Source organism: Heliangelus exortis, chromosome Z (assembly GCF_036169615.1).
Source record: "Heliangelus exortis chromosome Z, bHelExo1.hap1, whole genome shotgun sequence".
NCBI classification, from domain to species: domain Eukaryota; kingdom Metazoa; phylum Chordata; class Aves; order Apodiformes; family Trochilidae; genus Heliangelus; species Heliangelus exortis.
In genome coordinates, this window is record NC_092454.1 from 57,480,719 (window position 1) to 57,507,794 (window position 27,076).

At 38.4% G+C, this 27,076-nt stretch overlaps 1 protein-coding gene across 1 annotated transcript in view; it reads right to left on the reverse strand.

The window, feature by feature from the left end:
• Positions 1–11,289: 11,289 nt before the first annotated feature.
• The window catches only part of HSD17B4 (hydroxysteroid 17-beta dehydrogenase 4), a 54,046-nt gene continuing 38,259 nt past the window's right edge, over positions 11,290–27,076 (reverse strand). Inside the window, exons 21-24 of the mRNA XM_071731743.1 lie at positions 24,685–24,774; positions 22,916–23,054; positions 14,659–14,786; positions 11,290–11,721 (exon numbers count right to left, since the gene is read on the reverse strand). Of these exons, the coding sequence (XP_071587844.1) occupies positions 11,632–11,721; positions 14,659–14,786; positions 22,916–23,054; positions 24,685–24,774 (447 nt within the window). The 3' untranslated portion in view covers positions 11,290–11,631. The remainder of the gene's footprint in view (positions 11,722–14,658; positions 14,787–22,915; positions 23,055–24,684; positions 24,775–27,076) is intronic.

Sequence of the window (27,076 nt, forward strand, 5' to 3'; positions counted from 1 at the left end):
TACTATAATCTCAAAAGAAGCAATCAGCAGCTTTGCAAAGCAGGGTGTCTATAAAGTTAATGTAATGTATAATTAATTCTAGTCTACATAAGTATACTAATTAAGCACATCAGAAATTCAAACTTTGTATACACTTATAGATTCCTTCAAAACCACAAAATACCCACTAATCAATAGATTGCTAAAAGGTGAATTGTTGCTTGGAGTTAAAGAGTGATGACATAATGTGACAAGCAAACTGAGATTTATTTTTAGCACTGAATTTCGTAACTACTGATAATATGATCTTTGTATCAGTAGAATTTCATGAGGCACTAATTACTTCACAGAGCTATGTGTCAACTGAGAAGCTTTAAATTGGTGTTTTATGAAGTGCAGCTTTTACTGCCATGTGGACTTTAGCTACTTCATAGAACATTTTTCTTTCTCCAAAACAATCTCTTTAAAAAAAACATAAATGCTAAAAATCTAAGAAAGAAGGATTAGATATTTCAGACTATAAGAGAAGAAGCCAAATCTATGAAGAAGGAACCAAATGGAACAATGCCGGTAAAATAAGTGATTACAGGCATGAAAATGGTGGCATAGCAAAGCTGCCCTCAGGAAGACACAGGTACAGACAGTGAACCCAAGGGGGCTGGAATGCAAAGGCAGCACATCTGAAAACACATTGTGAGCTCCAAACACCAATTCAATGCCAAGAACAGAAGGAACTAGAGAAACAATCATGTTAAAACAGTGTACGGATAACTTTTTTTTTTTCTTTTTTTTCCATTAGAGATTTCAGTTTTTATAAAACTCATGTGCTAAGGTCTGTTCCAAAATGTAGTTAGAATTTCTGAAATTCATACATCTTTTTTAGACCTGACAATGAGATTTTCATAGCAGATGCATGCAGCATAGGACAGCTGGTCCCTATGAAAAAGCACATGAATGAGCAAAACAGCTCAGTAATCTCACAAGCCTAAATATGCTGAAAGACATAAACATGAGGAGATCAAAATAGGAAATTAGCCAGCATTAAATGGCTAAGGTTAGTAGAAACCTTGGTCTTGCCAACTGTAGTAAAAGCCAGAAATGTATCCAAGAACACTTTTCTGCTTCAGATATGAACCAGGGGTAATTCTGAGCTAAATGCAGAACATTAATTATTACTCTGAGTTAATGTAACCATGATAATTAGAGCACTTGAAAAAGAAAGGTGATTGGCACCAACAGAACAGAGGAGTGCTAGTAATAAACATGGTAAGTCGTTATCCCCAGTGGGAGGGAGAGACACAGGTAATTGCTACCTGAGGATCTGGCTGAGAGTTTTTGTGAGGGAAATGTGAACATATGAAACCAGTATTTTTATTAAATCTGTCATTTTGGTATCAAGGGCTACACTCCAGTCTGGCTGGAGTCGGGCTCTCTGCTCCCAAATGTGCTTCTGGAAAGTGCAGCCTGTGCAAGATCCTCTAGGGGAGCAGAACCAAGAGGCCAGGAACTGCAATGCTGCTTTTAGGAGGAATGTTTCTTCAGTTCATTATCAGCCATGTGCAAATTCATTAGAGTCGTTATGATCTTCTGAGGTCTGCTTTTATGTGCTGTTCATAGAACAACTTTAAGGCAATAATGCCGGTATCTAAACTGTTAAAGTACAGCCTGGTTCCTTCAGGAATTACTTAAAAATAAGTGGAAAAAAACCCCAAACCATAATGTATCTTGTCTTTTGGCTGTCGCTCTATCAATCACCTAGCAACAGAGTCACAGAGTTATCCATTAAATATACATGCTAAAACTCCTGAAGTACAGAGAATGTTTACAACCAGACTTTGTTTTCATGATGATTAAATTTATATGTAAAGAGCAGACTCTGCACCTACAACCCAGCAGTGTTTCAAAACCCAGGACCTCCCTGCTGTTTTTATTTTTGGCCTCTTCTAAGGGGGAACAGTTTAGTAAGGGCAAACTGTATGGGAATAATACTGTCCCCAGCTTGGTATGCGTTAATGCCTCCACTTTGATCTACTTACAAACAGTGTTTTATCAGCCCACGAAAATGGTATTTTATGTAATTTTTCTCCTAGATACAAAATCTCAATGACCATGCAAATTCCTTAAAGACTTCTGACATTGAGAAGGCACTATAAAAAACAGCTAACTGGGTATAGCAACACATGTACTGGTAGGGGTCTGCAGACAGATCTATAGAGTTGAAACACATATATATTTTACTACAATCTTCTGAGCCCAAAGCTGTGTTTTATGGTTGCTATTAAGTATCACATACTTTACAGTCTCTGGTGTGTAAGTCACTGGAAAAGAGGAAATGGCCTCAATTGGTGCCAGGGGAGGTATAGTTTGGAGATTAAGAAAAATTTCTTCACCCAAAGGGTTGTCAGGCACTGGAACAGGTTTCCCAGGGTAGTAGTCGAGTTACCTTCAGGTATTTAAAAGATGTGTACATGTGGAAAGAAGAGAAGGGAAAGGAAGGGAGGGGAAGCCAAAGCAAACCACAAAAACACCAACAAACACAAACAAATTTTTAAAAGTTAGCTTTTCTTAGGTCGCTTTGAACTTCATTAGAAAGTTTACTGAAAATACCTGTGTGCTGTAGGGTCTCAAAGCCTAGTTTAATGTAACTGGCTATTCTGCTTACAGAAACTTCCATAAAAAAATTCAAAAAATCCTAGGCTGATCATGATACTGCTAGGAAATAGCAAAAGCTCATCATATGATCTCATACCATCAAGCTGGCATTTGTTGAACAAAGTACTCAATCTCTGAAGAGTGGTTTTACCAGTTCTGATCCTTCTTTTTGGAATAGCAAAAAATTTTGAAAAAGCATATAATTCTTACTTTAAATTGGTGTTTTCATTCAAAATAAGATTTTTTTACAACAATTAACATTAGCTTCAGATTTTAGGCTGATTATGAAAATGAGGACAATGTCACTCCAGTCTTCAAAAATAGCAAGAAGGTTCACACAGGAAACTACAGACTGGTCAGTGTTGACCATTACCATCCTCACAGATAGATGACTTCACACAAGGAACTTATTTCCTCATTTAACTTTTTCTTTTTTTCCTTTAGAAAACAAAAGCCAACCAACAGGTAAGGCTGGGTTTGGTTTTTTTTCTTCTTTTACACAATCATAGTTTTCCCTACTGTGCTTGGTCACATATGTGGAATAATAAAAAATTCACTTAAAATAAGTTTTGAGCTAGGAAGGTTATATTTTCCCTGAAATAATCCTGAGGTGGCCACATTTTATCTTTCAAAGAAAAGATAACTGTTGTTTAAAAGAAACACCTAAAAAACCACATATACTACATTCAGTCAGAAATTCTGCTACCTTTTATCATCATTTTCTAACAGGATTATGATCCTGTCAGCACCAAAGATATAATGAGCTCTAACAAAGTTACAGTGGATATCCAGAACTGCATTCCCATTGTTCATAAAAATCAAGCTGAGCTTCACACAGCAGAGGGCTGACCTGTGCAGAGCACAAAACCCATTTTTTTGCAGAAAAGAAACAGACATAAGGGAGCAGAAAACAGGAGCATAACAGGTGCAGAAAACATCTTCATGAAAAGGTCAGGCAGCTTCCTGAGACTCATGTGCTTCATCTCAATAGACCAGTATGAGTAAAGAACAGTACACAAAAAAAGTGATGTAAGAGAAAAATACAAGTATAGTGCTTCAAGATTTAACCTACGCACAATGACTGATGCAAGCAGCAATTTAATTTCTATTTTCTGTTGGGAACCTTGTGTCTGAATAACACTGGAATAACTAAACAAATTATTTTGGTAAAGTTAGAGGATGCAATCAAATCTCAGCAATTCACTGTTTTTCTATTTTATTTTTTGTTGTTTGGTTGTTTTTTTAGTAATATATACTACTTTGAGGGGGGGGTGAGATTGAAAGACAAATTTATTCCATTTTTATTTAATCTACTTATTCCATTTTTTATTTGGAACCCCAGTTCCAAGAATTTTCTGGAAATTTCATTTCTGTCCTCACTCAAGGATGAGTGAGATCCAGATGATGTCTAGGTGCCACAATAGTCTATCTTCCCCATTGCAAATCCAAGTCTTGGTGAAGAACTGACATTGCTATGCTAACCTATGCTTGTGCTCCTTTTGATGTGCATTCATGAGAGAACTGGCAAAATGGGAGAGGGCATGGGTAGGGAAGGAGAAAGAGTAAGTATGAGCTAAGAAGATGAGAAATTCAGTATACGATCTTGCTGAAACTTTCTAAAAATGTTTTAAGATTGTATGAGATTATATGCTTTTCTATTTTGAAATTAAAAAAATGTTTAACCTTAATCTAAATCAGATATTTCTTCAAGTTTGGGTATTGTTGGTTGCTCTTTCAGCCGATACGATGCTCATTTTTTATTAAAATGGTTGCGGTTCCAGTGAAAAAAAGCACTTGACATCATCAAAGTATATGTAGTTTAGGGAAACATGTGAGGAATAACGTTCTAAAATGGCTCTTTGCAAAACATGCTTAACATCATATAATTTGGACAACTTTAAATACCATTGTACCTTGTGTAATTTTATCTTTGAGACACAGTGACCATAGAACAGATAATTTAATTTATCAGACTGTGGGAACTTAGATAGTATTCGATGACAGATACCAAGAGATCCATCCCTTACAGTGCTTACAGCCTATCCAGTGCTTGGAGATCCCACCACACCAGTGCAATGCACTGATTTCCTGGCAGATGAAATATTCCAGTTGCATTATGAGGGCAATCTAGAAGTCAGACACATGGAACCACATTGATAGCCTACTGTATTTTCCATAACTAACTTCAGATTTGCTGATGCTTGATGCTATGTCTGTCTATTCATCCTCATGATTATGAGCATACCTACCCCAACTGAAGCAGAAGAAAAATTACATTGCAGGAATTGGGTGACACTAGTATTTCCTTTCTCCTTTTACCCTAAAGTTTATGATATGCAAAGACTAAGTCATCATCTTCTGAATGCTCCTAAGATTTGTGTGGATGTTAATAGAAGATATAAGCTCAGTGGCACTGACCTCTGTCAGGGTATATTGCAATGTACTGGAGAGCCTTATTCTAAAAAAAAAAAAAAAAAAAAAAAAAAAAAAAAGGACATTATTTTAAAATGCAATGCATGTTTATCCAATTTAGAATAGTTTCATTTTATGAAGCATTTTAATTTATCAAGGTGACTCTTGAGCAATGGGCAGTTGTTTTTACAAGTTTCAGAGCCAATAGACTGGAATACAAACAGCCTTTAGGAGCCTTGTGCTCCTAGGGAGGTGGAAATAAGCCTTAGAGGAGACAGCATGTTAGTTTCTATGCCTGAAGGTGCTCAAGTTTCTCTCTCTTACTCTCATGCCCCATCTCCTCCTTCATTTTACTTGTTTCAATATTCTCTTATTATGAAGGCACAGGTCAATATTTAAAGAGCTGTTTTTTGTAATTATTGATTACAGCTGGAGGGTGTATTTAACTACTCTTGGATAAACTAATTAAGAAGAATTCCAGTGACAAGAAAACATAAAATCAGCACAGGCTTCTCTGAAGGCAATATTAATAGACAGAAAGCTTATATAACTTTCCCTATCCATTCTTAGTGTTCTCCTACTTTAATTAGAGGATCCATAAATGACTGAAAAGGACATATGTCAGTGGAACTGCAATTTTCTTTTTGGTGGATGGACATTGATTGCAAGGCAGCAGGAAGACTCTAATGAATATAAAAAAGGAAAAAGAGGAATCACTGTGACATGATTAAAACTCGCATCAATTCACATGATCAGATTTAGCACTAATTCCAGAAAGAAAACTTCTGGAAAGACAAGCAAGTGAATGCTTACCTTCAACAGCTAACAAGTCTGTTGTCTTTATACTGATGTCCAGACAGCTCCTTATTTATAACATACAGAATGATTCAGAACACTATCAAGCCTATATTGCATTAAACAGCAGAAACTCTTGTTCTCTTCTACATTAAATAGAGCATATGCACTGTTGAGAATTTTACTGCTTAGAAGCTTGTAAAAGCTTCCTTATTTGCTAGAGAATTTAGCAACATCACTGAAGTGCTCTCTGAGTGTAGTGGTGCAGACACTCCCTGTTCACTGAGCCACAACGCAACATTGACATTACCCAACATTATTCTTGTTCTAAGTTATGAAACAAGAGTGGTGGGTCTAACATTGTTCTTGTTTTAATAGCAAGTACAGCAGGCTGATACCATCCTGCACTTTCTGATCTTGCCTACTGGAGCAGTGAGCCTGAATAATTGGGTGCCTTTTCATTTTAATGCAAATACATCAACTTGGGGCAACTAGGCACTCCCTAACCATACTGGGTTTGCAGAACATACCTGTGGCCCCTTGGTGACTCAGAACACAGGCCCACTCTGAAAGCTGCCAAATAACCCAAGTTGTTCAACCCAAATTTATCATGGAGAAATCCTGACCAAAGTCAATCATCTTGGGCCCCATATTTATTGGTTTCAAGAGGGAGACTCTTTGGAGCTCTCTGGGATCTCACTGAGCTGCAGCCTGTGCCACGCATTTCATGAAGCAAGCTACTTCATCCAATTGATAAAGTTTTTGAACACTTCTCTTAAACATGAGGGAAAATTAAATTATATCAGGCGGATATAATTTGACTCTGCTGGTAAATTGGTGGGAGAAGAATGCAGATTCTTTCATTGTATCAGGTACCAAAATTTAGAGAGGCTAACCTCTCTTAAATGTGTGTGTATGATTTTAGGCACAATATATTTTAGATATTGTTAGATTTTTACTTGAACTTCTGTATTGATTTTAATTGAGTCTGGATTATTGGTTAAACTATTACAAAATTGTATAATCTAATTTTGTGATTTGTTGAAACAGCATTAAACAAGCTTAACTTTACTGCCATTCTAAATCTCAGCAGACCTATAATTATGTATTACATATATATATATTGGAATCCCTACGCTTAAAATGGAATGGAAATGGAAACAAGTGACCAAGTGTGGGACTAGGAGAGGGTTCAGCAGCACCCAGATTCCTCTCTGAGAAGGCATTTATTCTGAACCTTCTGACTCAACAGGAGGGCCTTCCTCATTCTTTTCCCCAATCCCTGTCTAATCTGTTCCTGATTCAGTTTCCTGTACCCTCCCTTAATTCCTGTATAAATCACTTCCATCCATTCCCAACCTCTGTATGCCCCTTCCTCACAGTAACAGAGTGAACCTTGAGTGAATTCTGTTCATTCATTTTTTCGTAAATCTGTATTAAAAATCACCATTTCCAATGCCAGTGATTCTTTAAGTGACCTCAAGGCATTCCTGCCAGTGACACCGAGGTGTCTGGCAAAACAAGCAGCCCTTTGCAATCCAAGGGAATGACACTTATCCTAGCAACAAAAAAAAAAAGGGTTGCTGTTCCATGTGTATAGGTCCTGTGTGGAAAGAGACACAATTACAAGAAAGGATAAAAAAACATGGATAGGATTGAAACATGAGCCTCTAAAACAGAATGAAACCATTTTGGAGAATCATTAGGACTGAACAACCATCTTACCAAATGGGTTAACATACCCTGTGTGGATTTTCTTTCAGTATCCTTATACTTAGGTTTGTTACTCTTTTCAGAGAATGCTCCTCTCGAAACCTAGCAACTAGAAAACAGAAGGCTTTCACACAGGAAGAAAACAGAAGCCAAAGCCTCCAAATCACTTCAGATATATGCTTAGCATAGCTAAGTGGCCTTACTTTCAACAGAAATGGGTTAAGACACTAGTTACTGTGAGTTAACAAGAACATTCAGAAGATAACCAAAATGGAATAGGGATTAAATCAACATGCCAAAATCATAAAATCACAGAATTTCCAGTGTTGGAAGGCAACTTTAAAGTAATGTAGTTCCAACCCCACTGCCATGGTCAGGGACACCTCCCACTAGATCAGGTTCCTCAGAGCCCTGTCCAGCCTGGCCTTAAAAACTTCCAGGGATGGAGCTTCCACCACCTCTCTGGGCAGCTGGTCCACTGTCTCACCACCCTCATGAAGAAAAACTTCTTCCTAACATTTGATTTAAATCTCTCCTCCTCTAGTTTTAATCCATTCCCCCTAGTCCTGTCACTACCTGACATCCTAAAAAGTCCCTCACCAGCTTTCTTGTAGGCCCCCTTCAGATACTGAGGGCTGCAATAAGGTCTCCTCGGAGCCTTCTCCTCTCCAGACTGAATAACCCCAACTCTCTCAGTCTGTCTTCATAGGAGAGGTGCTCCAGCCCTCTGATCATCCTCGTGGCCCTTCTCTGGGCATATTCCAGCACATCCATGTCCCTCCCTGTAACAGGGGCTCCAGAACTGGATGCAGCACTCCAGGTGGGGTCCCATAAGAGCAAGAGTAGAGGGTGAGATCACTTCCCTTGACCTGCTGGCCAAGCTTCTCTTGATGCAGCCAAGGCTCTGGTTGGCTTTCTGGGCCGCTGGTGTACACTGACAGCTCATGCTTAACTTCTCACCCACCAGCACCCCCAAGTCCTTTTCCTCAGGTCACTGCTAAGCCTCTATCAGTGCTTGGGATTGCCCTGACCCAGATGCAGGACCTTGCACTTGGTCTTATTGAACTTCATGAGGCTCTCATGGTCCCACCTCTCCAGCCTGTCAAGGTCCCTCTGGGTGGCATCCCTTCCCTCCAGTGTGTCAGCCACACCACACAGCTTGGGGTCATCAGGGAACTTGCTGAGGGTGCACTCAGTGCCACCCTCCATGTCACCAACAAAGATTTTCAACAAGAGCAGTCCCAACACTGATCCTTGAGGGATTCCACTTGTCACTGGCCTCCACTTGGACAAGGACCCATTGACAGCCACTCTTTGTAGTGGCCATCAAGCCAGTTCCTAATCTACTGAGTGGTCCATCCATCAAATCCATGTTTTACCAGATTGGAGACCAGGATGTCGTGTGGGACTGTGTGGAAGGCTTTGCTCAGGTCCAGCTAAATAGCATTGGCTGCTCTTCCCTTGTCTATTGATGTTGTGACATTTTCCTAGAAGGCCACAAGGTTTATCAGGCACGATTTGCCCTTGATGAAGCTGTGTTGATTATACCCAGTCACCTCTTCATCATTCTGCTTCAGCAGTGCCTCCAGGAGGATCTGCTCCATGATCTTACTGGGCACAAAGATGAGACTGACCGGCCTGTTGTTCACTGGATCTTCCTTCTTTCCCTTTTTGAAAACGGGGCTTATGTTTCTCCTTTTCCAGTCAGTGGGGACATCACCAGACTGCCATGACCTTTGGAATATAATAGACAGCAGTTTAGCAACCACATCTGCCAGTGCCCTCAGTACCGTGGGTGTACCCCATTGGGTCCCTTGGGCTTGTACACTTTCAGCTTCCTCAGATGTCACAAACCTGATCTTCACTTCCAATGGGGTTCTTCTTTCCAACCCTTGCCATTGTCTTCTGTGACTTCAGGAGTGTGGCTGGAGCCCTTGCCAGTGGAGACTGAGGTAAAGAAGTCATTGAGAATCTCAGCGTTCTCCGTGTCACATTTCATTAGTTCATCTGTTTCCTTTCCTTCCTTGGTGTTCCTTTTGCTGTTAATTTATGTATGGAAATTTTTGCTATTCCCCTTGATCTCCGTGGCTAGATATAGATCGAATGGAGCTTTAGCTATTCTAACCAGGTCTCTTGTTGCTCATACAGTTTAATAAAATCAATAAAATAATACAATTGAAATTAATATTTTTCCTAATGAAATTAATAAATGAATATATGAATATATATTAATTGAATTAATAAAAACATTAATGGCTGCTCAGGCCACAAAGCAGAAAGTATTAAACACCTGAATTATGCTCCTAGAAAAGAGTCTACCACAATACTGAGTGGTGTGCTCAATTAGCTTTGGCAAGGAGCCTTTTGCAGTTAAGTAGGAAGGAGTTTCTGTCCTCCTCAAGATTAATACCTATGACCAAGCCACAGATGCAATGAAAACCTCACATCAGTCTAAAGTCTGGGGCATGTATATCAAACAGCAGTGTAACTTTGGGGTGTATCCTCTCTGTTTCTAATCAAGGCCAGTACTGGGGATAAAACTGGAGCATGTGGATTTTATGTTCAATTGAAATTACGCAGAACATAGATCATCACAAAAGTAATTATACTTAATATGGTTCTTGGGTTATTCTTTCATCCTTGTCCAACACATTTATTAAACTGATATTCTTTAGTGGACTAAATTCCAATCTGTTAAATTACAACAGCTTTCAGCAAGACCAGCTTCCCTTGCCTGAATATATTTGCTTCCAACTTTCAACAGGGAGAAAAATAAGCCTATTTGCAGTCTGGCCTTTCCTTGGAGAGCAGTGCTTTAAGGTAATAGTCAATCTATGGTGCTGAGAGAAAAACTTGTCAGTAAATATGATATTCTTAAAATGGGTGTATTGATAATTGCTTTTCCTGGTTAGTTAGTTAGTTTCTCACACTTCTTTTTTCTTAATACATATTTTTATGGCATTATGTATAGATTTATCAAAAGGAGATATAGGCTGATACCTTTGGTTTTGGTGTAGTATGTGCATGCATGAGCAACCAATTATCATACAATTTTCTAGGAGAAAGTACCAGAAGACACCTTTATCTCTGTCACAAGATTACCCAGTAAGCAGAAAAAAAGGTATTTTGTTACACTGAGCAAAGAGACATGCCTTGGACAATCTTAATTCTTCCAAAGGTAAAAAACAAAACCAAGCATACAAAATGTCGGTCACATCAGTGAAATCAAATTTCCAGGTGTTCATGTGACAATCATAATTAAGAGCATACTTTCTTCAGGAAAACATATGGCTGTCCTGGCTATTTCAGTTCTGGCCATAGGTACAAAATGAGGAATTCATTCTTGTATAGTTTCCCTGCCACCATGACCTTGGGCCTCACGGGAATGGATGTACACGAAGAACAATTTTGCTGCAGTGGCAGACTTAAGTGCAGTGTAATACCCCTCAGAGGAAAAAAGTTTCCTCAAAATACTTAATGCTTACAACTTCCCATGTAGTTTTCATGGAAAGGTAAGCTTAGATAAAAACGACTGTCTATGTAAGATGGGTGGAGCTAAAGTTCAAGGAATTTTTCCGGTACAGAAACAATTACTTAATGACATATGTAAATAAATAGAACTGAATTCCATCTTCCAGTTGTTTTAATGGGATCATGAGAACTTAAGATTAAAAATGTTAATAGAAATTAGACAGTCTATCTAAGGCAATAAAAATGAAGACTGACATACACATAGAAGCAGGTATCAAAGATGTGTATTGGTTTAATCTTTCTCAGAATTAATATAGAAATATATGCATCTTTGTAAGAAGTACATACATTTTATTTAGAATAAGATATGCAATGAGAAAAGTAGGATTCTTTGCCACTGCTAGGAAACAAAAAAAGTACAATATTAACAGTTATGTTAATTTCATAACTTTGTCTACAGCAATTAAAACAGATCAGCAGGATATTAATATTATAATGAATCAGTACATTGCTGCTAAGTGGGTGGGTATGTTTCATTCATTGGTTCTGAACTAACTGAAGTTTCTGTCTTCCCAAGTTATTCACTGCTCTGGTAGACGACCAAGCACTTCAGAGTTTGGCATAATCTTTCAGGATCATTTCCAACTTCTGGCTTAGCATGATATTCCCCTTCACTTTTAGTTTACCAGAAAAGAATGCCTACAAAAAGCAGAGGAAGAGAAAACACAAGTGTCAGGGGAAAAACAAATACACAGCAACTAGACTGGCCTCCATTCCTTTTCTACAGATGGCACAGAGCATTTTTTCCGGTATAAACTGAACTTCTTCACAGTATCTGATGGCACAACTTCACCGGGCACACAAAAAAAGCTCCCAGTCCTCCCCTCCCTATATACTATAGATATCTACAGATCCTCAAATGAAGTGAGAAAATGGAATGAAAAGACCATTTTATGGAAATTAAAGGCCTCATGAAAAGTCAGCTACTCAAGAATTCAAATAGGCACTTTCATAATACATGCAAGCATAATCCAAATAAATCTACTGGCTACATTGAATACTACAAAGGAACTAAACACAGAGTCATAAATCAACCAGTATTTTCACTGAAACACAAGTGTATTGCATTTTTATTGTCCCTGCTTCAAAGAGCTGTAGACCTTGTCTTAATGTAGTTCAGAAGTTTTTTAAACTAGTTTTACTTTACTGTGTCTTTGCCATTTGAAATCTCTTTGAAAGCTCTGAAACAATGTGCTTCTGCATAATTCCATTATCTTGAAATAAATTAAAATAAGGAACAGAAAGAGCTAGCAGAGTCTCAATAGATGCTTTGAGCTTTTTTAGATGAAAAACTTGACAGAAAGTCAAAGGAAATACTAATGTCTATGAACAGATAATGTTCCTGAATTGCTATCACTGTTCTTTATCACTCTGAAGATTACACATCAACATCTTGTTTATGCTTTATGACTGCTATATAAAGGGTCACAAGGGATTTTACTCATGTGGTACATAGGACTTAAAAAACATTTGCCACCACCTTTAGTCTCCGATTTTACAACCAAGTCTCAAAGATTCTGCTTGGGATCAAAGGAAAGGAACTGTCTGATATATGATGAGCTTAATTAAAGATTTCATTTGCTCAAGCTTTAATCTGCAAGCTGACATATTAAATTTGTGAGAGTTTAATTTACTTTTACACAAGGCATTTCTATTAGTAAAATTAGTAGTTTTAAGGAGTTGCTTACAGAATCACAGAATTATTGAGGCTAGAAAATATTTCTGAGATCAAGTCCAGCCTATGACCTAACACCACCACATCAGCTGAACTATGGCACTAGGTACCACACCCATCCTCTCCTTAAACACCTCCAGGGATGGTGACTCCACCACTTCCCTGGGCATCCCATTACCATGTCTGATCATCCTCTCCATGAGGTAGTGCTTTCTGATATCCAACCTAAACCTCTCCTGGCAGAGCTTCAGGACATGCTCTCTTGTCCTATCACTCGTTGCCTGGGAGAAGAGCCTGACCCTCACCTGACTACAACCTCCCTTCAGGTAGTTGTGGAGAGTGATAATGTCCTCCCTGAGTCTCCTCCAGGCTAAACAATCCCAGCACCCTCATCCTTTCCTCATAAGACTCTCCCCCTGGTCCCTTCACAGCCTCGTTGCTCTCCTCTGGACCCACTCCAGCACCTCAATCTCCTTCTTGAAGTGAGGGGCCCAGAACTGTACAGGGTATTCGAGGTGAGGCCTTACCACTGCTGAGTACAGGGGGATAATTACATCACAAGTCCTGCTGGCCACACTGCTGGCTCATGTTCAACCAGTTGTCAGCCAGTACTCCCAGGTCCCTCTCTGTTGGACTGCTCTTCAGCCACTCTTGCCCCCATCTATAGCACTGTGTGGGATTATTGTGGCCAAAGTGTAGGACCCTGCACTTGGTCTTCTTGAACTTCATCCCACTGGCCTTGGCCCACTGACCCAGCCTGTCCAAATCCCACTGCAGCACCTTCCTACCCTCCAGCAGACCAACACTCACCAAACAATTTGGTGTCACCCACAAATTTACTAAGGGTAGACTCAATCCCCTCATCTAGGTTGCCAATAAAGATGCTGAAAAGGGCTGGGCCCAGTACTGATCCTTGGGGGACACCACTGGTCACCAGATGCCAGCTGGATGCAGCATCATTCACCACCACCCTCTGGGGCTGGTCACCCAGACAGCTTTTAACCCAGGGAAGGGTGTTCCTGTGCAAGCCACGGACCGCCAGCTCTTCCAGGAGGATGCTGTGGGAAACTGTGTCAAAAGCTTTGATGAAGTTGAGATGGACCACATCCACAGCCTTCCCATAATCCACAGCCTTCCCCTCACCCACTAGGCAGGTCACCCAGTCATAGAAAGAGACGAAATTGGTCAGGCAAGACCTTCCTCTCCTACATCCATGTGGGGTAGGCCTGATCCCCTGGTTGCCTTCTACATGGCACTTGATGGCACTCAGGATGATCTGCTCCATACAGGCACCAAGGTCAGACTGACAGGCCTATAGTCCCCATGACTCCAAGAAGTTAAAAGTGCAGACCCCAGATTACATACTTTTCTCTCCTTGAAAATCTACGTTGTTTGGGTGAATTTCAACTGTTCCATGGATCTACATACATACATAGTCTGAGATGCTCTTTCCTGAAGCAATAGGAATAAATCAGAATACTGCAACAAACACCAACTTCCTGCAGTACGATAAATCAAAACTGCCTGACTGATCAAACTGACAAGCCCTAGCCCTGCAAATCATACAGTGTCAGGAAATGTCAGGAACCATATGAACTTTGCTTTGCATTGCAGCTTTGTACTGTCAGACTTTATGTCATTTGAAGTATCTTTTGTCTCAAGATGGCCGAAATTCCTCATCATGTCTTCTGTCTAATACCATAGAAGGTAATGATGTGTTCATACATCTTCTGACTCTGGTTTGCACTGTCAAAACATCTGGTGTTAGGGATTTTGGATGGACCAGAGCTTGATTTAAGGCAATACCTAGTGTTGCAGATTTCTGAAGGAACCAGAACTTCATACAAGACAAATAGCATGTCCCTGTGCAACTTAGTATGTCTGTGACACACAGGTTTTACCTTCTGTGGGTTGGTCTTCTGTTGTACCACGTCCATGAAATCCTCATCTGAGAGAGTGAAGGTGGTATCAGCAGAACTTCTTGCAGGTCCTTGATACACAGCTCCAGAGCCATTCTTTAAGTCAATTGCTGAGAAAAAGCACCAATGACAGCATATTTCAAAATAAAGACAAAATTTTCAGTCTAAAGAACACTACCCTCCTTATCTACTATTATGAATTATTCAGTCTAAACTTAAAAACTTGAGCTAACAGTCACTAATAAAATAAAGGTGTTTTAATTCTTTAATGAAATAAAATATCTGAAATTAGAACACAAAAAAAATATTCTTGTATGAAGGGGCAAAGGGTTTACAGCATGGACTGCCATTCAAAAATTCTATCATGGATGGCAAAACCTAATTTTAAACCTTTTTGATTCACATGATACTAATTAGTGCAATTCGTGCAAAAATGTTAAAGATGGTAATAAATCTCTAATGCTTTAAAATAGCATCCTTTATTCAGAGAAAGCAACATGTTGCCTGTTGGGCAGAACAAGGAAAATGCAGTAAGTGGTTCTGCTACATGCAAAAAGCATTTGAAGCCTTGCCAATTATCTGTCTGTCTTTCTCTTCTGGAAAGCCAAAAATTTCTCAAAGTGTCTGGAGCTTCAGAGTATTCTTTTCCCACACCAACTGGCCTGCGAAAATAATCTATTACAAGGTTAACACTGCTGTGTCATTTGTTTAGAAGAATACTTTGACAGGATGCACTTCGCTGAACCATTCTCAGATGCTGGAAATTCTCAGTCTTTCCCATTACACCTTTTTCTCATAGTCCCCCCCTAATTTTTAAGCAAAAACCACACATTAGTATTATGTTCCCATAAGGAAATGACATCTCTAATCAAGGCATCATGGCTGCACAGCCAATATTATTTTCAGCTGGTTCCTCTTACCTGCCAATTTTAAGACACTAGCCTCACTAAGGAGTCTTATTTCTGCATAAATTCTCTCACATATTTTTTTTTCCCAAATTGTTTTTCTGAAAGGGTAAGATGAACTACACAGACTGAGAGTAGCTTTGGTCTGTTTGACTGAAATCTTTCAGTTTTGGAAATTTGCTCTAAGTAATATTGTAACAAAACCAGGAGGGGAATTAAGTACACAGTGATGCTCAGTTCGAAGCGACATGCTGAATTATTATCCACTTGATTTGAAGGTAAATATAATTTCAGGAACAGGTTTAATGGACATCACTAACTTGATGCATTAAGAAAACAAAGAAAAAACAAAACAATGAACACCAGATGAACAATCAACCAGTTTGTGGGTGGAAGCTATATAACATTCTTGTGATCCAAAGGATCTAATATATCTAATAAACTTTAAACATTGCTGCTCTGAGAATGCCTTCTGGGCCATGATCATTCATGTCTGTTATAATTCTCTTTTTTTTTCTTTTTTTTAAATTCCGATTTACAGAGGGTAAGTAACTGCAATACCAGACTTGCTCTAAAAACAAACAGAACAAAGTGTCACCTGCTCTTCATTACCTGAAGCCATATTGCATCATAAATTAAGCAGTTTCACTGTAATTTTTCAGATGCTCACAATCTACTGCATAAAACAACTTCTCCCATATTCTCCTAACGAAGTTTCATTCTTCTGAGGACTGGAAAGAATCAGCAGTGGCTTCAGAGCATGACAAAAAAGCAACAGATGGGTAAATGCTTCGGAGTACTGTTCTAGACACACACTATCAGCTAAAAAATCTCAATGGCAATGCTTTCTCTATGGAAATAACACTTGAAATTAAGTAGCTTAACTCTGAGATAAATATCTTACAATCACTGAAAACAAAGGCAATTGTACAGTAATAAATATACAGGAGAAAGGAAAGCATTCTTTAGGATATTGAACCAACAGGAAAAGTCAAAGCTGGAGGGCACCCAGTTAAGTGTCCTTGCAGGGTTATACCTGTAGAGGCACCACTGAGATATTGTTCCTATGACTGGAGTGTTGAAATGGAAGGACACAGGCTCTTTAGAATGGACAGGCAGGGGAGATGAGGATGGGGTGTCACCCTCAATGTCAATGACTACCTTGAGTGTATGGAGATCCAACTTGGAGTAAAAAAATTGTCACAATTAAAGGGAGGGCAGGGACTGGGAACATTACAGTGGGGATCTTCTATGGACCCCCTGACCAGGAAAACCACACAGATAAAGCCTTTTACAGATAGATAGGAGCAGCCTCACATTCACAAGCCCTGGTCCTCAGGGGGGACTTCAACGACCCCAGTACCTTCTGGACAGGCAACACAGCAGAGCATAAGCAATCCAAGAGGTTCCTGGAATGTGTTGATGGTAACTGCCTTCTCCAAATGACAGAGAAGACAATGAGGAGAGGTGTTATGCTGGAACCTGTTCTCACCAATGAGGACAGGCTGGTGAGGAATGTGAAGCTCCAGGGTAGCTTTGGCTGTAGTGACCATGAGATGGTGGAGTTCAAGATATCTAAGATGGGCAACAAGGAGGGAGATCATCATGCTGGTCCGTCCTTGGACCTCAGGAGAGCAGACTTTTATCTCTTCAGGGATCTGCTTGGTAGTGTGGCATGGGATAAAGCCATGGAGGGAGCAGGCAGCCAAGAAAACTGTTTAGTGTTCAAGGATAACATTCTTGAGACCCAGGAGCAATGAGTCCCAACAAAGGGAAGGTGGGCAAGGTTGCCAGGAGATTTGCATGGATGAACAAGATGCTCCTGGACACAATTAGATGTAAAAAGGGAGCAGCCAAGGATCAGGTTAGGAAAGATAAAGGGCACACAGAATTAAATCCAGCCAGGGACATTAAGGGTACAAGAGCAGTTTCTCTAGGTCCATCATTGCTAGAAGGAAGACTAGAGAAGATGTGGGCCCCCTCCAGAAGGAAACAGGAGACCTAGTCATGTGGAATATAGAGAAGGGTGAGGTATTCAATGACTTTTTTTTGTTTTAGTCTTCCCCAGAAAGGGTTCTGGCCACACCACCCAAGTTGCCCAAGGCAAAGGCAGGGACTGGGAGAATGATGCACCACCCATGGTAGAAGCATATCAGTTTGAGGATGATCTGAAGAATCTGAAGATGCACAGTCCACCTTTTTGTCTACCTAAGACTTTTCCACAGGGCTGTTCTTAATCTCTTCATTCCTAAACCTATACTGATACCAGGGACTGCCCTAAACCAGGTGCTGAAATGCTCAGTATGAGCCAGCAATATGCACTTGCAACCCTATCCTGGAATGCATCAGAAGCTGCACAGAAGTCAAGGGAGGTGATTTTCTCCCTCTGCTCTATTCTTATGAAGAGTGCTGCGTCCAGTTCTGGAGGCTAGAACACAAGAAGGACATTTGAGCTTTTGGAATGAGTCTAGAGGAAGGTGATGAAGACAGTGACAGGGCGGGGGCACCTCTCTTACAAAAAACAGGCTGAGAGAGTGAGGGTTGATCAGGCTGGAGTAGAGCAGGCTCCAAGGAAAACTTTTATCAGCCCTCCAGTACTCGAAGGGGACAGAAAGGAAAGTTCAGGAGGGACTTTTCATAAGGGCATGTACTGATAGGATGAGGGGGAACAATTTCAAACTGAAACATTTAGATTAGATGTTAGGAAGAAATTCTTTAGTGTGAGGGTGGTGAGACATTGGCAGAGGTTGCCCAAGGAAGCTGTGGCTGCCCCCTCTCTGGAAGTGTTCAAGGCCAGGTTGGATGGGACCTTGAGCAACCTGGTCTAGAGGAAAGTGTCCCTGTCCATGTAGGGGGGTTGGAACTGGATGATCTTTGAGGTTCCTTCCAACTAAACTCTTCTACATTTCAGTGACTCTATGATTTTGTTAAAAAACACAAGAAGATAGCTCCAGTACTATTAGGATTATTCCTTAGGTTTTGGTTTGATACAAAATCTGTATTGCTTTATCATCTTCAAAGTATTTTCAGCGCCCTCTTAAACTAGAACACCTGGCTTCTGTAAAGAAATACTGCTAATTCAGACCAGTTGTCAGTGGCTACACCTCAATATAGTTTAGACAGCAAATAAGCTGTCCAAAATTTCACAGTCTGAATGCAAGATCAATCATTCTAAACCTCTCCATGTCTTCACACTGACCACAGAGAGCAACATAAAAGGTCATTGCTAATTAAACAAACGTGTGTTTCTAATAGTAGCGCTACCATGAAGAATCTGTGTCTGTAACAAAAAAGAGCCAAAACCCAGTTCACAAATCCCTCTTCATTTAAAGTAATAAACAAAAATTTTGGCTTACTGCAAAGAATATAAATCCGAATGTTAGAGATGCAATTAAAACAAAATACTAAAAATAAATTTAATTTCTTAAAAAAAAACTTCTGGTTTCTGAAAGTTCGGAAAACACCAGAATGACTGCTTACACGGGAAAAAATTTCGTACCTGTCTAATATTGCTTCTTTCCCTCCTTTGCTTCACTCCCTGCTTCCTCCCACATCTTAAGAGGCTTAAGGACATCATCAGAAGATGCTGGAGCTGCAATAACTGGCTAAGACAGCAAATTGTTTTTAGTGCTGTCAGTTGCTGCAGTTTTCATAGCAGCACAAAGCTGTGCGAAGTGCCAAGTCAAAAAATTAAAAGACAAGCCAGCACAAGTACAAGACACATTTAAGAGGGGGAAAAGGCCCAGCAGGTAGCCCAGGAGAACCACAAACATCTCCTGTAAAGGGCTGGGAGGCCCTTAGAAACAAAGATCCAAAATGAAGATAGAGAATGAAGCAACTGGCATCAGTTCAAGTTTTAAAACAATCAAAGAACTCCCTCGAAATAATCTACCCCCTGTTGTATACAAGATGTCAGTTGTTTCAGTGATAACATGTCAAGAATTCTGACTGTACATTGAAGGAGCATGTGGTATTTATCCACAGGAACCGAATTCCAAGTCAGTTTTCACTTTGCTTTACTGTGGCTACGTACACATAAGAAATAGCTCTCAAAACAGCATTTTTACTTTAAGAAAAGAGATAAAGAAGTGAAATTGTTTAAACCAAACTTAGCATAACATTTACAAAACTGATTAAAAATTACTGTCCACAGGAGATCAACTAACAATCAGCAGGCCAAATTTGAATGCAGTGTTAAATATATGCAATTCTACCTATTTGACCAACATTGAAATTTGAAGCAGATTTGAAACTAGTCAAAATAGTGACATATAATTAGATTCAAGCTACAACAAAAGTAACATTGTACCATCATCTTCAGTTTCTGAAGTAAAATAAATACTCTCACAAAGGCTAAAATTTCTAATTAGGTACAGAACCTTAAATTCATTAGCAACAGAAAAAGTCAAGCATCCAAGTCAGTAAATGGCATTGGCAATGTTACATAAACTGATTTGTCATTTTTCTGTGTATTACAAAAGTCTAGGTGATGATGATATAAAGATCTGTCAGAAATCTCTTGGGTTATTGATGACAGCACAACTGTACAAAAGGTGTCTTTAAATGGAAAGCCTTTATGTCCTTTATTAATTATTAATTAATGTCCTTTAAATGAAAAGCCAGAAACTACTCTCTTCTTCCATACTGGCCTTATGAAGTGAAATTATGTAAAATGAATTATGTAAACAAATTATGTTAGCATCTGGTAAAAAAACCAGCACATGCTGATGCTCTTGAGTACTTAACAACAATGTACGCAAACAAGTAAGAATTAAAAAGGCATTTGCTTATACATCTTGAATATTTGACTCTAGAAGATCTAGTTTTTTGCTTTGTGTTTGGGTCATTAAAAAAAGCCCAAACAAATACTGTTTTTTAAAATCCCCAAAATAAAAATTCTATCATGCAGATTTATGTATCTTGCCATTAGAAATCGACCACTAGAGTAACACAGACAGCAACAATAGTATGTTATTAATTCACATGCTAACACTCTGCAAGTGAATTTGGCCAGAACTTTGAAAAACTGATATGCAGGAGGAGTACTTGCCTACCAACATTCCTGATGAGCAAAGTAAGCAGCATTTTCTACAGACACCCTTCTTGTCACCTAGATATTTACATTCAGCATTGCATATTTACTATAACACAGATTACAGTAATTCACAAATGCTAGCCACTGCTTTGACACCTAAGCTTGAAGGAATTGATCACACTGTACAAAAATGTGCAGTAATTTTTCCAAGATTTTGAAAATGTTTAATTTAAATTCCTAATACCAGTCAGTGTTAGGAAACGTATTACCTCCTCCATTCTGCATACTGCATTGAGTTTTAAGATTGGTATAACAGTACAGATATTGTTCATTACAAGCAAAGCAAACAGGTCAGGACAAAGAAAAGTTATGTCTATTTAATACCTTTTAACTAGGGAAATAAGCATTGGAAGAAGGCACTGCTTTCGTTCCACCACTACAGCAGGAAATAAAAGAGAGGACAAGCTATTTTTGGTAAACAGAATTTTGGTTTACCCAAAGCAGGAGTACTCTGTCTCTGAAAACAATGACAAAAAATCCACCGGCTTCCCATCTAATAAAACTTGGTCTCATGAGACAGGTAAGGCCCCTGCTCAGATCTCACTCCCAAAGTGTGCCTGTTTTGTGTTCAGCAGCTTGCAGCTTAAGGTATTCCTGGGAAAAAGTATTATTCATGTCTTAAACTCCTTATCAGCTTTTTCTTCTATTGATTTGCCCCTCCATCCTTTGAACATAAATAACACTGAGTTTAGGTGTTCCTAACACTCTTAGATGTTAATAAGCATTCCAAAGCTAAAAACAATGATAAATTGAAGATAGCTTTCTGGTTGTTACTGTGAACATGACTATCATTTACACTACATTTAGTTACACATAAAAGAATAGACGTGAGTGATATAGAAAGTAATAAAGAGAGTTGATACAGACTAATACTCTAACAATCAGAAGCATCCACTTAAAGTGTTTTGAAGTTTAATCTATGAGTTTTTACTGTATCTCCTTGTAGGCAAGAACACATAAGCCTTCTGTCCAGTTCTAGGCACATCCATAATTTTAATTACAGAGCATAAAACAGGAAAACTGTAGACAGTAGGAATAATTAAGAGCAGGAAGGAGTTTTAAGATAGATCTTCTGAGTTGAATTATGTGGTATTTTCCCCCCTCTTGTTTCAATGCATAGGTACATAGCCTGCATTGCATAGGTATATCCAATATACTGAAGAAGTTCAAAGTGGAAATCGCCCATTATTCCTCAAAAATTCCTCAGAAAGCAATACAGACAGGACAAAACTATCTTGATAAATCTATGTAATTTTCTCCTGATACATAACAGCTGTCTTACTACTTAGAATCTCTGCTGGCTAACATTAAAAAACAGAAAGTGAAATTACAGGTTTCTAAACCATTCTGTAAAAGGAAGAGGGGTTGCTTAAGCCAGTCACCACTTACTGAGGATAGGCATGGGAAAGACTTAACAATATAAAAAAGTCACAGTCTGCAGGACAAAGCACAATGTTAAAATGTCAGTCTACCCCATCAGCCTGTTGGACAGCCCACCCCTCATCATTATCTCCCCAAGAACTGCTCTAATTGGATCCAACCACTCAGATCAATCAATCAAAAAAAACACCTATGAGACAGACTTGCATTTCTCCACAAAAAGAAAACCAAGGGCTTGGAAGTTACAATATGACTATGGTTTATCCCTTTGGAAAAACTTCATATTCTTTAATAGATCATTCAGAAAACCTCAGAAAAAAACAGTTGAATAATTAAAAAAAAAAAAACCAGTTACTAAAATACACAATGGAAACAAATTGGGCTGTATTTTCAAGTGACAAGAACAACACAGTAGAAACAAATAGTTATTTGTTTTACATTACTTAGTGCCTACATCAGCATTAAGCTAATTACTTTAATAGAGCTCCTAGTAGGTTAATTTAGCCTGCTTTTCTAAGTGCAGTGGCAATCAATTTTGGAAAATGTAAATAGACATTCACTGAAGTTCGAGAGGCTGGTTTGCCTATGCCTGCATCTAAATAAACAGGTAACAGAAAAGTATTCCTAGAAAGGTTAGTAACTGCCATTATGGAATTTGATCTGACCAACTTGTCACTTGTGCATTCACTATGGAAACAGATTTTTTGGTTCCAGGTAAATATGCATCTACTACCTGATATTTATTTTCAATATGTCAGTTTAATTAGAATGAGTATAATTAATCTCGTGCCATTAAAAGGCATCATTAAAAGGCAAAAAAAAAAAGCATCAAAGCATTACAAAAAAGCTACAAACTTACTCCACTGCATTGCTGTTTTTCCATCTTTAGTTATGTCCCATTGGAACACAGCATTTACTTTCTTTACCAATTCATTTCCAATCTCCTTTACACGACGACCGATCTCTTCAAACACAAGGTCACTCTGCAGCACTGCAGACTTGAAAAAGAAAGTGAATATGAACAATTTAGAATAGAAACTCCATTTTAAAAGTACTACAGTTTAAAAGAAGTTTAAAAGAAACTACATTTTAAAAGTCTAGTTCAAGCACTGTGTTCAGGAAAGTCTACTGCAGACTTATTAAATGCAACTGAGATTTCTTCCACTATAAATAATCAGCTCTAGCAACTATCAGCACTGGAGTACATTTCAAGCAGAAAACACTTCATGGACTCTTGATTGAAAGTTCTCAAATCCTGCTTTAGCAATTTTTATCATTTCTCACTAATAATTAGGGTTGTAAGGGCTTCTACACTGCTGTCTATTTCCTTCAGAGTAAAGCTATCATTTTTTCATGATGAATGGCATGATTTTTTTGAGAACTGTTAAATGCTTTTACAAGTTTATTACCTTAATTTTAAATGGAAGATGTGCAAAACACACTACTACGACCACTGTCAAAAGTCGAAACAGTAGACACAACGTGTTTATCATTTAAGAGTGGGATTTTCAATTCTTCTAAACACATATTACTTTTCAAGCCTTTCACTGTCTTTATTCAGTACAAATATTTGTTAAAGAAAGTGTTACACATTAAGAATCTGATCCAGTGACATTTTTGATTTAACTGAAATCAGAGCAAGGAAGCTCTCATAGCTTTATTTGGTCAGCTATACCTATATGTACACCAGGTAGTACATAGATGTCTAATGTCAGACGACTAAACATTACAAGGAAAAAGAAACAAAGTCCCAGGAATATATCACATGCTTTATACCTATACCACAGCCTCAGTATTTCACAAATTTCAAGGCATTTACATTTCATCCTTTGCAGGCAGGAATCAATGAGGGAAAAAGTAATATAATTTATTAAAGCAATGCACTGTGCACTGATGTCTTTTAGACCACATTAAGAACCCAGAATATCCTTGGTATTACAATGTCTTTTGCTGCAAGTTCAGTACTCAGGGCTTAATGCAAACATGCAGAGGATTTCTTAAATTACATATTTAGTATAAAGCATATATCATGTGTTAGGCCTAACCATATGTACAAACAGCTGTCAAGAGCATTCTTTGAAAATGATTCAGTGACAAAACTGTCCTTTTCTATGAGTTCACTATCTCATTTGTTCTGCTCTTTAATGCCCTCCTGCCACTGTCCCCCTGTCTATATGAAAGACATTGAGAAAGGTCACACACTTTCACAACTTACATTGAGTTTGATTTGCAACAACCACAAAATAATCACAAAATGCTTGCTTTACCAGTACAGCCTCAAATTAAAGGGACTAATTTCAATCTTAAATTCTGCAAGTACTCAAAACCAGTTGCCCTCATCAGTGCATGCCTCACCTGTTTTGTTACATACAGCACAATGCTGAACCTAACAGTTCAACTGGCATTAATCACTTCAAACTTCACCAGCCTTTCTGTGTATCTTCAAACATCTGTATGTTGCTCCTAAAATAGACCCATGAGCCCTCTATGTGTTAAAAATGTGTATTCAGATCTCTGAACTCATATACTGCAAAATATAAGTGATGCAGGTATTTTCCCTGAGTTTTTCACAAGAATAAAGCCCAACTATGCTGCTCTGCAAGTTAATATGTTTATTGCTTTCCCCACCTTCAGATGCTCCTGAGCAAAGGGCTTATCCAAAGCTGGTACTATGTCCACATAGCCCCCTGCAATAGCAACTTCTCCAGTCTCTTTCACCTGTGGTGGGGGGAAAAAAATTGCATTAAAGAATTAGTGCGTTCAAAAAAATTCACAACATAAGGGCAACCAAGGAGTACGCCCTACATCTTAAAATCAGAGACAAAGAAAAGAGAAAACATAGAATTTCCAGAGTTTGAAAAAAACACTCCTTAAACGTGTTGTGGTCTTGAGAAAAGTTAGTATACTCTGCTTTGTGAACACCTGCTCAAACAAAATAACTACTCACTTCTGGAGGAATTATAACAAAAATATATTGCTGATTTTCTGTGCATAAAATGGTAGAAAAAACTGTTAATGTTACTGTTAATATTATTCATAAATAGTTCTGAAAATGACAGTGCTCTAAGATTTTTTTTTTCCAGGAGTTAGATATGCTGTTGTCAGGAGTTCATCTAGTCAGTTTCACTATCTCTAGGTGGCTTATACTGAAACTTGCACTAGAAGCAACCATTTACAAATTGTAAAAATCAGAAATACTTCACAATGAAAGGGGAAAAATACCCGAATTCTCTTCTGTTTTAGTTATTTGAAACAGTTAATTCCGACAAGAAAATAGGTTCCACTTAGGCCTTGTCTCTTTAGGGTCTGCCAAACCATTCTGACTTACAGCAGGAAACAGTAGATGGCAAAGTGATTCACTGACAATGCATAGTTATATAATGAGCAGTCAAAGTGGAAGAACATACAGTAACTCAGCCTAGCTTATTAAACAAGTGAAACTAATACAGGAAGACTTCATAATGACTATTATTCTAATCACACCTAACAGCTTGTCACCTGCCACCACTGCACTTTAGATAAGGAAACCAGAATATAAAAGTTGTACCTCTCCTTTTAGTTGGATTTAACTAGACTTCATTACAAGTACAAAGATAAATTCAAACTAATCCAACATGCAATAGGAAACAGAATTCTGTGTAATTCTTAATTGTTGAAACAACGTGGTTTCTTAGAATCCTGTCAAACGTTGTAATTTCTCTCCAAAATAAGTTACTGCACACTTTTGGAAAAAACTTATACCAAAATCCTACCCAAACTCTGCATATTAGCAGTGACAAAAACAAGCATAAAAACAAATACAGCCTTTAAACACAACAAAACATCTCTCTTTGTTCACAGACTCCAAAGGGCATGAAGGCATATGATAAATTATGTTAATTTACACTGTACATGCAAACACTCAGTAGTAAATACCTGAAGTGTAAAATTTCTGTGAGGACTGGGTGGCAGAACTTTTAAATATAGCTATGCAATCTCCAATACAGTAATTTCGAAAACTTATTTGAGGTAACAAACTGTCTTGTTTACTACTAGTAACCAGAAATGGAGTTTGTATATAGTAGTCTTGTCATTCTGAAATTCCATAGCTGCCAACACTCACCACGTCTGCAAACAAAATTTACCTCCTTCTGTCAACATTTATTACACAAAATTGTACCCCTGTGGAAACACCAATCCTATGACCTTATCATGCCCAGTCTTCCCTGCAGCTGCAACTATCCCTGCATCTTTACTCACTCATCAACAGCTGGCTACATTTTTATAGAGATGGGGATACAAAACTTCCACCACGCAAAGCAGTGTAAATTTTATCTGCATAAGCCAATACATATTGACAAATACCAGTAGCAACTTACAGTTTAAGAAAGTGACAGTGCTACAGGATACTACAGCAGATGTGATGAGAACGTACTTTGCTTCAACATGTAGTATTTTACCCTTAGCTTCCAGTAAGTATCCTACCAAATGTAGGAGAGGGCTACAGCATATCCTCACATAATGCTAACAGCAATACCAAACAAAATAGAGAAATTAAAAACCTGAATTTAAAAACACAGTTTTATACTAGTTACTATGTCAAACTGCTATAAAACTGCCATCTCTAAAGTATTTAGTTCTGGGTAAAGGCGGTGTTCAACTTAAGAAGAAATTGTGTAAGTTTACCTGGTTAAACTAACTGTTAAACTAATCAACTTTCAGTTGATTTAAGATAAACAAATGTTAAAGAAAGGTACATACACAAGGTTATGATTAACTGCAGAAAACAAGTATAAACTATGCTGACCTGAGAATGGCTGCTTCTTGTTCTTCCACAGTGGACAAACACAGAAAATGCAGTACAATAAAATGACTGTTTAGCATTAGGAGTGTACTATGTCCTATGAGTATACTGGTATTTTTACTGGAACATCATAAAATAGGTATGACTATTTAATTCTATTAACTTAATTTCTTTACATAACATTCTTCAATGGTATGTTTGATAAGCCACATTTTTTGTTTCTCCCTTATATTCCTA